Below are 13,549 nucleotides of genomic sequence, written 5' to 3'. Positions count from 1 at the left end.
ATCCGTCCTTAGAGCCCTCCTCCGGGGGATTAGCAATAATATGCTCTTTGAACCAATGCAGGAAAGTGGAGTTGTGCTCTCTAGTAACTTCGGCGTCCATCCTGTATACCCCCCGGTCACGATACTTCTTTGCGATAATTTCTTTGTGTAGTGCCACGAAAGGATCTACCTCGTCTAGGTGTTGTAGCACTACCAAGTTTGCTATGTCAAAGTTACTGCGTCGATCTGAGTATGCCACGTGCAGTTCCCTGCGACCGTTGGAGTGACCTTCTCCTTCGAGCCTCCCATCGTTCTTGTTAATGGGCAAACCAACACTAACATCAGGCGGCTGGTCTGCGCCATATAGAAAATTCTCGCAGAAAGAGATGCACTCTTGTGTCAGATAGCCCTGGACGATGCTTCCATCCGGACGGGACATGTTACGAACGAATCCTTTGATAATCCCATTCATCCTCTCAAACGGCATCATGTTGTGCAGAAATGACGGCCCCAAGTCTATTATGTCGTCCACAATATGGACACACAGATGCACCATCACGTCAAAGAACGCGGGCGGGAAGTACATCTCAAGCTCATTTAGTATCACAACGATCTCTTCCTGTAGCCTTCGGAGCTGCTTCAGACTGATCGACTTTCGAGAGATGACGTCGAAAAGGTTGCAGAGACCAATAAGCGTGTCACGGACGTGCTTGTCCATTATCCCTCTAAGGGCAACAGGTAATATCTGCGTCATCATCACATGACAGTCATGGGACTTCATCCCGCTGAACCTTTTCTTGTCCGTGTCTAGATATCTGCTTATCTTACCATAGTAACCGGAACTAACTTTGACTCCGGTAAGGCACTTAAAGAATTGATCGATCTCAGCCTGACTTAAGGTGAAGCAAGAAGGGGGGCAATAATCCTCTTTCTTTATTTTCTTGCCCTTCTTCTCCCGCGCCCCTGTCTCCGTCTCTGTCTCGTCTGACTGTTTACGGGGCGGCATGTGCAGATCTTCCCTGATTTTCAAATCTTGCAAGTCTTTTCTTGCCTTCGGCCCATCCTTGGTCTTATCCAGCATGTTCATCAGTGTCGCGAGCAAGCTCTCAAGGACATTCTTACAGATGTGCATTTGATCAAGGCAATGAGGTGTATCGAGTTTGTGCCAGTACTCCAAGTCCTAGAACACAGACCTCGTCTTCCATACCTTCAGCAGCGGCTCCGGCGCCTTTTTCATCGTCTTTCCCGGCGCGGGGCACTCCTTCCAGTTTTTCAACAGCTCATCGATTTCGGCACCGCTCCGCTTACGTGGAGGTCCTCGATGCTCAGCGTGACCATTGAATAGATCTCCACGGTTTCTCCACGGGTCGTCCTGTTCGAGCCATCTTCGATGCCCCATGTACACGATTTTCCCAGACCCGCCATCTTTCCTTGACGTTAGCTGCTGAGACGTCGTATCATCCATGCACCGCGTGCATCCGCAATATCCATGGCACGCCTGGCCTGCGACATATCCGTAACCAAGATAGTCGTGCACCGTCGTGATCAGCGCGGCTCTCATGTAGAAATACTCGCCTTTGCTGGCGTCCCATGTCTTGGCCGGTGTTTTCCATAATGTGTCTAACTCCTCTTGAAGTAGCCCCAGATACAAATTAATATTATTTCCTGGTTGTTTCGGCCCTTGAATAAGCATGCTCATGTGAATGTACTTCGACTTCATGCACAACCAGGGGGGAGGTTGTACATCCATACAAACACGGGCCATGTGCTATGGTTGGTGTTCTGGTTGCCAAACGGATTCATGCCATCGGTACACGCGCCGAGCACGATGTTCCTTGCATCACATTCGAAATACCGATAGAAGTTGTTCAACGCTCTCCACTGGCTTCCATCCTTGACGTGTCTCAGCTTCGGATCATCTCCATCGTCGGGCTTTTTCCTCTCTGCGTGCCAGCGCATTAGCGTTGCTTCCTTGGGATCTACGAAATACCGCTGGAGACGGGGAGTGATCGGTAAGTACCATACAACTTTCTGGGGACATTTCTTCCCGGCCTTCTTGTATCGAGAAGCATTGCACACCGGACAGCTTGTTTTTTCCGCGTGCTCCTTTCGATAAATTATGCAATCATTGATGCATGCATGGTATCTAACATGCGGCAGATCAAGAGGGCACACGATCTTCTTGGCCTCATCAACACTAGTAGGACATAGATTCCCCGCGGGAAGAACATCCTTTAGGTACTTGAGATGCTCATCGAGGCTAGTGTCGGTCCATTTGTTTTTAGCCTTCGTCTTCAGGAGTTGGAGCGTGAAACTCAAGCGGGTCACCTCAGGATTGCAACCATCATACAATGGAGTGTTCGAGTCTACCACCAGTTGCTCCAGCTTAGCCTCCTCTCTAGAAGCAGCTCTCTCAGTACTCATCTCCTTGCGAAGCAGTGCTTGAACATGAGGGTCGCGCACGATTGAACTTAGTACCGTCGAACTCTGCTGCATGGAGTCCACGTTCTCTCCGCCGACATGTCCAGCCCCTTCTCCTCCACCATGTCCGGCCCCTTCTCTGCCGCCATGTCTGGCCTCTTCCCCGCCGCCATTATCGATCATCCCTTCGTCTTGCCCAGTGTCGTCATTGGCTGCCCCGTCGGCGTCCTCAACATCATCATCCTCATCTTCAATTATCCACCGAGTATAGCCATCCATGAAACCAGTCATGAGCAGGTGCACTTCGACACGACCTTCGTCATAGGGGTCGAGCCAAACTATTCCTTTGCATCTTCGACACAGACATAAAACCTCTGTCAGGTTATTTTCTTTCATGTCCTGCACCGCCGATCGCAACCACCTGTCCACCATCGTTCCACTGACCATCATGAACACCTGCACAGTAGTAATAAACAAATTGATTATAAAAATGCGTGCATGCATCAAAGTCATACAAAAATTCGGCATGACCTTCCCTAAAAATAGGACATATATAGATCTAAAGTTTGCCCGGAATTCGCCGAAACGGAAATAAATCGACATTTCAGCAAAACATAGGCAACTCAAAAGCACAATTTGGCGTCAACTCATGCCACACATACAATTTCCATCATATTTCCCAATTATCATATTACACACACATACACATATTTCCATTTTGCAAAAGCATGAAATTTTAATCACCTCTATCTCGAGATCGAGCACACGGTGTGGGATGATGATGTAGGGAGATCAAAAGTGCACAAAGCTCTTCTTGACAAAGAAAGATCTAGTTAGGGGGCAAATAGGTCACTTAACTAAATGCTACATCTACCTAGCTAGCTAATTTGGGAGGAGACAACTTCAACTAGTGGAGGGGGAAGGAAAAAAAGAAAGAAGATGCATTAATGGAGGTGGTGTAGTTAGTTAGGAGTAATGAAGAGAGAGAAAGGTAGGTAGAAGAGGGAGAGTAATGGGGGGACAAGTACTGAGGAAGAAGAAGAGTGAGAGAGGGAGGATGTGGGAGGTAGGGGAAAGGGAGGAGAGGAGATGGGGAGGGGGGAGGTGGAAAAAGGTGGTGGGTGCTTTACTATCACGCGCTACTGCTAAACGGGCCAACCGTGTGGAAAATTTCAAAATTACCAGCAGTGACGTGACTAAAAAGCGCGCTACTACTATGCCATTAGCAGTAGCGCGCTTATTGACGCCGCGCTGCTGGTAAACTTAGGTCGTTGTGTACTGTCGGTGGATTTTTGTAGCGGCGCGGTTTAAACATCACGCGCTATTGCTAAATTTACGTCAGTAGCGCGCTTTCCCTAACCGCGCTGCTACTAATTAGCAGCAGCGCCTCTTTTTGTGCCGCGCTGCTGCTAAGATTATGTGTATAAGGTTTTCCCTAGTAGTGTACCACCGTTAACTTTTATGTGAATAGCATGGTATCTCACATATCGCAGACCTGATTGTACCCCGGTGCTGATTACTTTGGCATGGGGTGTGTGTGTGGGGGGGGGGGGGTTGATGAAATATCCCATCGTAAACTTTTATGTGAATAGCATGGTAACTCACATATCGCAGACCTGATAACTTGTGTACCTCGGTCTGATAACTTTGGCATGGGGGGAGGGGTTGATGAAATATCCCCTCGGTAACCTTTTGTGTGAATAGCGTGGTATCTCACACATCTCATACCTGATAACTTATGTGCCTCGGTCCTGATAACTTTGGCGAGGGAGTTGTTTAAAAACATGCCCCGACAACTTTCGTGTAAATTTTTTGGTACTATACGCATCGGATACGTGATAACACATGCACAATCACCGCAGTAACTTTAACCCGAGCTGATTAGAAGGTTAGAAGGTTTATGCCTAGCAATATTTGTGTAAATAACATGGTAGCAAATGTAGCACATGCGTGATAAATTACTTAGCCCAGAAGTGGTAAGTTTTGATCTGAAATAAAAGTCGTGGGAACATATCAACATAGAATCTAGTCTTGATGCCCTCTTCGCGGCATGTTTTTTATGTGAAAAAGATTTTTTTATCGGACCAAAGGTTTGAGCTACAAAACATTTTGAAGTTTCAAAATAAGGGGGAATCAAGGATGACATCAACTTTCCGGTCTTCTAGTTCATTTGCATATGGGAGAATTGGAGGACCATTTTTTATGCCCCGGTAATTTCTTTGTAAATAAGATGGTAACTTATGTATCATAAACATGATAACTTAGTCTGTGTCTGGTAACTTTTGACCCGAAAAAAAAGTCGCGGAAACATACCAACGTGGGATCTAATTTCAAAGGTCTCGTCGTGAAGAATCTTTTATATGAAAACAGTTTTTCAATCGAAGCGACGGTTTAAGCTACAAAACGTTTTGAATCTTTTTTTAATGGAATGTTTGATGACATCAGTTTTTTTGTTTTTTCTGCATGCAACTATTATCCAATAAGAGGGAGTTTACATATGCACACGAGTGAGTTTGCACTGCATGCGTGATTGGTGAGGTCGTTCTGGTATATTGCTAGTGTTCGCAGGTCGCGTGAGCAAGTTGGGGTTCGATCGTGTGGATCTGTTGCTAATTTCTTGCCGTCCGGATGTTAGTCGCTCTATCTAATACATACACGCATGTGCTTGTGAAGAGAAGGTTGGAGAAACTTTTTTTTTTGCCCCGATAATTTCTATGTAAACAACATGATAACTTATACACCACATGCATGATAATTTGTGTAGAACACGTGATAACTTTTTATCAAAAAAAAGTTGTCGAAACATATCAACATGGGATCTAGTTTCGAAGATCTCGTTGTTACAAATCTTTTATGTGAAAACAGTTTTTCAATCAAAGCGACGGGTTGAGATACAAAATATTTTAAATTTTCAAATTTGATGAAATATCTGCTGACATCAGCAATTTTGTCCTACATGCATGCATACAACAATTAGGGGAAAGAGTCCTGAATATGTTCGGTGATTGCTCTAATTTTTAAGAATATCCACGCATGGCTGGCTCCGTTTCATGAGAAATCAACACTTAGCAACAGCAGCCCGAGCTACCATAGATGAATCGCACGAATCTATCGCTTATAGTCCGTACGTATGGACGTTACTTAATGTAAAAGTGGACTCGTGACTCTTGCCGGATTTTGTGGCCGGCAGTAATGTTTAATTAATGTTTTTATTTTTAAAATGTTTGCGTTATTTTGTTTTTCGCGCAGCCTAAAAAATGGGTCGGGCCAGCGTTAGGCGCAAGCGTCGGTCTAAACGCGGAAGCGGACATGAGTGTTCGCTGGGCCGACCCAAACAGATAAAAAGCGGACAAAATCGTCGTCGGCTTGAATCCTCTGGTTGGAGTTGCTTTTAGGTTTGCACGTTGCGAGACGCTTACCCAGCCGTCGCCTATTGAAAAAACTAGGGTTTCTCTGCCTCCCGCAGGCGTCGGTCCGCCCCGTCTACCGTGGCCTTGGGGCCGTGGGGACGGAGTGGATCCCGGCCCTTGCCAGTGGGAGGGCTCCGTTTTTAGATCCTTTTTCAAGATTTGTTATGGTTTGTGTCCTACTCAGGAAGGTGAGACGGCGGCGACTCTCTGAAGATGGAATAAAGGTCTCCCCGCCTAGTCCCCGTTTCGGTGACGCGTCTAGCATCGTCGGTGGGCACGTGGAGGTGTGTCTATGGTGGATTTGCTCGGATCTGTTCGTCGTTCGTTTTTGTTTGTGTGTTTTCAGGTTGGATCCTTCTTATCTACACTCTTCATCGGCGGCGGTTGTTGTTCTGGTGCGTTGGTTCTACGGGGCCTTAGCAGGACGACTTCCCGACTGTCTACTACAACAAAGTTTGCCCTGCTCCGGCGAGGGAGAGGCGATGACAGCGGCGCGCCTTCGGCTCGCTTCAGTGCTTGTAGTCGTCGCTAGGTGGTCTACGGATCTGGATGTAATTTTTATTATTTCTAGTGTTCGTTGTACTACCATGATTGAAGATGAATAGATAGGAAGTTTATCCCGCAAAAAAAAAGTTGCTCTTAGGTCCGTTCTCGGTGAAAAGAAAAACAATGTGGCGTGTTGATGTTTCGTGAAGTTTGAATATAAAACGTGAACAATCGGAATACGAACGTGGGTCCAAAGGAAAACGAACCCGAGACGGCGTGACCCGAAGCGCCAGAAATAGGGGCGGCCCCGGCCCGGATGTGGGATATCCACCGAGGCGAAAACCCAAAAGAACCCGAGCTTATAAGGAAAAATATAAGCGCACACGCACGCGTGCGAAACAAAATACCTATACCGCCGAGCCGAGGCCCATCGTCTCGTCCTCACCTCCCATCCCCTCCCCTCCTCGCCGGAACCCTAGGCAGCAGGGAGGGCGGATAGCCGCGGCGCGGGCGCACGGGCGGCGGCGGAGATGAATCCCCAGCGGAAGCGCATCCCCAAGATCGAGCCCTTCAAGCACCGGGTCGAGGTCGACCCCAAGTTCTTCGACAAGTCGTGGAAGAAGCTCGATGACGCCATCCGCGAGATTTACAACCACAACGCCAGCGGCCTCTCCTTCGAGGAGCTCTACAGGTTGACCACCCCGATCTGCCCCGCCCTGCCCCCCTCTTTTTTTTTCCGCTGTTGATTTTGGTGGTGCACGTGTGGTCGGGGAGGCGCGGCGACCGACGGTACATGTGTTGGATTCCGCCGATCGGGATTCGTCGCTAGATTCGGGTCGGATTCGTCGCTGGATAGTGTGTCGATCGTGTCTCCTGTTTTTCTTAGGTTTTGCTGTATGACCGTAGATTGGATGCGGGGATACGCAGTAAATTCCCAAGATTTTGGTTGGCCCGGGGTGTCTATTAGGTTATCCTATATGTATGCGAGTTTGTGGTTTCTTGTCAAGAAATCGGGATGTGCCGAGGCTTGAAAGGGCGCGCTTAATCCTAGTAGAAACTGAGTTGCATGGGGTTTTCCCGTGCTGGCGCGGCTGTGACTTGCTTAAGTTTATATTTGTTGTTCGGATATTGGGATGTGTTGCTCTGATTGTATTTTTGGAGTCTGGACGTAGTTTGCTTACTTTTGGTAGAAATTAGTTGCATGGGTTTTAGCACGCTGTAGTCGGAAATTGGTATGTCTTGCCCTGGTGTAGTTTTGGAGCGCTGGATATAGCACATAGTTATGGTGAAAATTAGTTTGTGCGTGTTTTGACCTGCCAGTGTGTCCGCAAGGCTGTGTGAAGCATAATATTTTTGCTGTTATGCTATAATTATTTTTTGTGTCCACAAAGTAAAGATATGACATATTATAAACAATGTATTCTAGACAATGTTACCAAAAAAGTTTTCTGCTTAAATCATTATGATAGTGTGTCTGTGTCATAATGTATCCAAATGTTATGTATGATGAAAGTAATTGGAATTTACTTGTTTATAATAGGTCATCTTAGTCGTTTGAGATTTTTTTTAGATAATTACTTGGAAACTGGGGTGAGGGGGTGGGCATGAAAGCTGTTAGGATACATTGTCTAGAATGTGCATATGGGTTTTATATCTTAAAAAAATGCCATATCTTTACTTTGCCCTGTGTTACCGTGGCAGTATTTTGTTTCTAGGTTCTGATGTCGCTTCATCTTCGGGAAGCCCCTTATTAATTTTTGTTCCAGATCTCTTTGAGAAAAAGTATTTTGAAGGTTGACATGACTTAATTTGATTGTTAATGTATGATTTCCATGAGCAAAGTCCTTGTGTTGTTATAAAGGATTTAATACCAGTGCTACTTGCCACTGTAACCTTTCGACTCAATAGCTGTAAACTCATCCACAACTAGCATGGAAACATTGGTGTTACAAAAGGGTACTAGTAGACACCTGTACCAATGCTGTTCACATTGTTTTAGTACTTCGTTCTCATCTTGAAACCAAGATCTTGTCTGGCGTTAACAAACACTATTGCCATAATGACATATGGTGTAATTTTTGCAAGCAGTAATGGCTATATCTACTGGAAAAGGTATGTTGGATGCACTTGAACCGCTGTATTTGACAATAGAATTAATTAAGGTAGGTGCTGAAGTGACCATGCTAGCCCGCGTAATAATGTTGTAGTTAGCTAATGTATTGTTTAATGGTTGAAATACAAGAAAGAATTTAGCCCATAATAGCAGTCATGCGTATGTGGTCCTTTTGAATTTAGGAAATCCTGGTTGTTTAGTTATTCTCAGGAAAGCCCAGCTTTTTTGGATAGTGGTAGTAAACCCCAAGTTTTTTTACATTAGCTTTGTCATCCCTGTACATATGGCTTTGCTTATGTTATGAAAGAATCATTATTTTTCCTTTGTACATTGGCAAGGTCTGCTTTAACTAAGATGGAATAGATAGAGATATGAGATTGCAGAGTATAAATGACCTGTTTGATGCTTTTTTTTAAGACTGGATAGCTCAGAATTTAAATCATATATAGGACTTGTTTGCTTTTATTTAGTTCACTGAAGATTATTTCAAAAAAATACTTTTCACACTTTTCTACAAACAAACTGTATGATTTTTTTTTCTGTAAAATTGTCTTTATATAATGTTTTAGAAATTGTGGCTGGCATGTGTGTTTTCCTGCCTTTATTTTGGGAGTTGGTTTGGGATTTCTTAGTGTGCTTATTGACTAGAGATGCCATAAGTATAGTGCAGACTAGTCTGTGTTTGTGTTTTAGAGCTTATGTGTGGTGGCTGTGCTGTTTTGAGGTATGCTGAGGAATGACTTGCTTTATTATCTGAATATTATTTTTAGGCCATATATTACTGTTCTGTCATGTTGCTATTGGTTTGTGCAGATATTGTTATTTAAGTTTCATGATGTAATACTCCCTTTTGTGTTGGCCAGGACCGCATATAACATGGTTCTTCACAAGCATGGTGGGAGGCTCTACGATAAATTGGCAGAGAACTTGAAAGGACACCTTAGAGAAATGGGCAAATTAGTAGAGGCTGCCCAAGGTGGTTTGTTCTTGGAGGAGCTACAGAGAAGGTGGGCTGATCATATCAAGGCATTACAGATGATCAGAGATATTCTGATGTATATGGATAGAACATTTATTCCATCTAGCAAAAAGACACCTGTCTTTGAACATGGTCTAGAACTGTGGAGAGATATTGTTGTCCGCTCCCCCAAAATTCATGGGAGGTTGGTCGACACACTTCTGGAACTCATTCATAGAGAGAGGATGGGTGAGATGATAAACAGAGGTTTGATGAGGAACACAACCAAGATGCTGATGGAACTGGGGTCGTCTGTCTACCAGGATGACTTTGAGAGGCCATTCCTTGAGGTGTCTGCAAGTTTCTATAGTGGTGAGTCGCAGCAGTGCATCGAGCGTTGCGACTGTGGTGAGTACCTGAAGAATGCCGAGAAGCGGCTTGCTGAGGAATCTGAACGTGTTTCGCTGTATATGGACGCCAAAACTGCAGACAAGATAGCTAATGTTGTGGACAAAGAGATGCTCTCGATTCACATGCAGAGGTTGTTTCTTATGGAGAATTCTGGTCTTGTGAATATGCTCATTAATGACAAGCATGAAGACCTGACCAGGATGTATGACTTGTTTAAACGTGTCCCTGATGGGCATTCAACCATTAGATCTCTCATGGCTTCTCATGTCAAGGAGACTGGAAAGATTTTGGTGACTGACCCAGAGAGATTAAGGGACCCTGTTGATTTCGTCCAGCGTCTTCTAAATGAGAAGGACAAGTATGATGAGATTGTCAGTGTTTCATTCAGCAATGACAAGACTTTCCAGAATGCTTTGAATGCCTCATTTGAGCATTTCATCAACTTAAACAACCGCTCCCCTGAGTTCATATCATTGTATGTTGATGACAAGCTTCGGAAAGGTGTGAAAGGTGCTGCCAATGAAGAGGATATTGAGACAGTTCTGGACAAGGTTATGATGCTGTTCAGGTACTTGCAGGAGAAAGATGTTTTTGAGAAGTATTACAAGCAGCACTTGGCAAAACGCCTTCTATCTGGGAAAACTAGTTCTGATGAAGCTGAGAGGAACATGCTTGTGAAGCTCAAGACAGAATGTGGCTACCAGTTCACGTCAAAGTTGGAAAGCATGTTCACTGATTTGAAGACGTCTCAGGATACGATGCAAAGTTTCTATGCCAATCTCTCTGGTGACAGTGATGGCCCAACAATATCTGTCCAGATTCTCACCACTGGATCTTGGCCAACACAGCCATGCGCTACCTGCAATCTTCCACCTGAGATCCTTGGTGTTTCTGAGCTGTTCCGTGCACATTACCTGGGCACGCACAATGGCAGGAGATTGACATGGCAGACAAATATGGGGAATGCAGATATCAAGGCAACATTTGGAGACCGCAAGCATGAGCTGAATGTCTCAACTTACCAGATGTGTGTCCTGATGCTGTTCAACTCAACAGATACTTTGACCTACAAGGAAATTGAGCAGAACACAGCCATACCACCTGTTGATCTGAAGCGCTGCCTCCAGTCTCTTGCCTGTGTGAAGGGCAAGAACGTGCTGCGGAAGGAGCCCATGAGCAAGGACATATCCGACAGCGACGCTTTCCACTTCAATGACAAGTTCAGCAGCAAGTTGGTGAAGGTGAAGATTGGCACGGTGGTTGCACAGAAGGAGTCTGAGCCGGAGAAGCAGGAGACCCGCCACAGGGTCGAGGAGGACCGGAAGCCCCAGATCGAGGCAGCCATCGTGAGGATCATGAAGTCCAGGAGGGTCCTGGACCACAACAGCATAGTGACGGAGGTGACGAAGCAGCTCCAGGCGCGCTTCCTGCCCAACCCGGTGGTGATCAAGAAGAGGATCGAGTCCCTGATCGAGCGCGAGTTCCTGGAGAGGGACAAGGTAGATAGGAAGCTCTACCGCTATCTCGCGTAATTAGATTTTCTTTTGCTGTCGAAACATTAGACGTCCAGTGTCCATGAATGAACAAGAAACATGTCGTGTCGGTACCGTTGACTTGGATCTTGGCTGTAGTTCTGCTGCAGAGTCGTGGTGGCTTGGAAACTTCCGGTCTGCCATCTTTGGTACATAATATAGAACCATCTTATATCTCAGTGTTTATGCTTGGGTTGTTGCTGCTGGTTGCTCTGTGGTTTGATGCTTGCTTGTGGTTTGGTTGTAGCCACAGTTGTTGCCTGATGCTTCCGGTTGCCTTTTTCTGTGTAGTGTTTGAGATAGATTGCAGGGTCTTAGATGAGTGGTTCAGTTTAGGACGTGCTTATCTTGCTTGGGTTGTTAAGGTAGCTTAACATATATTGCTTTTGCATATTGAAGGTGATAACTTTTAGGTAAATGATGTCTTTCGAAATCTAATTTGAGAGAGGTATTCCCATTGCAACTCGATTTATAAACAATTTCATGCCCAATCGAGCTAATAAACCAAATTGAAGTTGCTAAAATGACGAGTAATTCATTCATGGGCTAATCCTTTGGTCTAACATCACCTACAAATATTTACATGAACAAGGTGACCCATTCTCTTCGACCTATTGATTTTAACAAATTGATTTAAACATGCTAAAAAATATCCCCAAAGAGACCTGACGGGCACCCTAAAGAACTGAACCAGTATCTACATTGCCGGCGACCTTCGCCGGCGTCATGGCGCCGCCAGGCGCACCGGAGCCGCCGCCATCGCCGTAGAGCTTGAGTGCCTTCACCTTCTTCTCCCTGAGCTTCTGCACCTTGCTGTTGCGGTTGGAGTGCTCGCCGCTGCGGAAGAAGGGGCTCGTCGACGGCCGGTACTCCGGCACCAGCTTGTCCCTGCCCATCCTGAACCGGATGCCGCACGCGTTGCACAGCGTGGCCGGCCCGCCCGGCCCGTTCCGCCACTGCGGCGTCTCCGTCGTGTGGCAGTGCCCGCATTCCTGGCCCTCCGGCGCCTGCTCTCGCTTCCGCCCCGCCGACCGCCGGCGGCCGCCACCCAAGTCGCCGCCGTTGCCGTCGCTGCTGTAACTCAAACTCAACTTGCTGGGTTTGATGTCGCTGCCGCCGTAAATCAACTTGCCAGGTTTGATGCCGCTGCCGTAACTGAACACCCCGGCGTTGTCGGCGCTGACACCGTGTCCGCCATGGGCGGCCGGCGCCTCGTGGACGGCCGGGACTCCGAAAGACATGGACGGGTGGGACCAGGGCCGCTTGCGCGCGGCGGCCGGCTGGCGGCGCGGTTTCGTGGGCACGTCCCAGCGCGGGAACGCACCGCCGGAGTTGGTCTTGGGGCAGGCGGCCGGGCAATGGGTGACCCGCAGGTCGACTTCCACGTCCATGGGCGCCGGCGGCGAGCAGTCGACTCCGAGGGCCTCTAGGAAGGCGTCGTCCAGGACGGGCAGGGAGGAGATGAGGGCCTCGTCGACGACGTCGTCGGGCCAGGGCAGCCCGTCCCCATCATCGCACTCCTCGATACGCTGGTCGTCGAGAGAGAAGAAGGGCTGACGCATGTGAAGAACTCGCCCGGGATACCGGGGGAATCCCAACCAAATATGTAACAGTAAGATCCCTAGTTTTACGGGGTGTGATGATTACCCATGATGCACTCGATCGGTCGCACCGGTGCCGTCGGACTTTCTTTGTTCGCGCGGCCCAGGCTACGGCTTGCGAAGGCAGGCCTTGCCGCCAGCGCGTGGGCCCAAAGTTGCCTCGCGTGGCAGGCTCGTGTACGATGGGATCGGGCGCCTCCTCTCCGCCAGCCGCACGCAGCGGACCAAACACTGTTTACTTTTTGTCGAATAGGCAAATCTTGTGTACCATTCATTTTTTTACACTGAGAGACGTACACGCAATGCGGCAAGAGAGAGAACACCTAAGCAGCAGAGGGAAGGGGCTGCATAAACCCTAGCTCGTCTAATTAACCGGTGTCGATGATGTTGGCAACTCCGGTTGCCCCTGCCCTGGCCCACATCCGTGCCTCGTCCCGGATTTGGTCGAAAAGCTGCTGGGCAGAGGGGCGAATATCGTTGAAGATGACGCTGTTTCGGTGCTTCCAGATCTCCCGAGCCGTCAGGGAGATAATGGCATTCAGCCCTTTGCGCATAGAGGGTGGTGTGATCATGCTCGAGCGCGCCCACCATTCGGCGAACGACGTGCCCTGGTCGGGGGCGGGAGGGGTAGTCTGCAC

At 47.4% G+C, this 13,549-nt stretch overlaps 2 protein-coding genes across 2 annotated transcripts; one reads left to right on the top strand and one right to left on the bottom strand.

The window, feature by feature from the left end:
- The first annotated feature begins 6,579 nt into the window (after positions 1-6,579).
- Positions 6,580-11,489, top strand: LOC109775726 (cullin-3A). Its single transcript, XM_020334432.4, has 2 exons — positions 6,580-6,987; positions 9,273-11,489. Exons 1-2 carry the CDS (start codon positions 6,827-6,829, stop codon positions 11,308-11,310), a joined length of 2,199 nt encoding a protein of 732 aa, XP_020190021.1. The 5' UTR covers positions 6,580-6,826; the 3' UTR covers positions 11,311-11,489.
- A 498-nt stretch (positions 11,490-11,987) lies between these two features.
- LOC109775725 (uncharacterized) lies at positions 11,988-12,872 on the bottom strand. Its single transcript, XM_020334431.1, has one exon. The coding sequence runs from the start codon at positions 12,870-12,872 to the stop codon at positions 11,988-11,990; it is 885 nt and encodes a 294-aa protein (XP_020190020.1).
- Positions 12,873-13,549: the final 677 nt, after the last annotated feature.

The sequence above is a fragment of the Aegilops tauschii genome, chromosome 2 (genome assembly GCF_002575655.3).
Source record: "Aegilops tauschii subsp. strangulata cultivar AL8/78 chromosome 2, Aet v6.0, whole genome shotgun sequence".
Classification (NCBI taxonomy): Eukaryota; Viridiplantae; Streptophyta; class Magnoliopsida; order Poales; family Poaceae; genus Aegilops; species Aegilops tauschii.
This window is presented reverse-complemented; position numbering and strand designations above follow the sequence as displayed.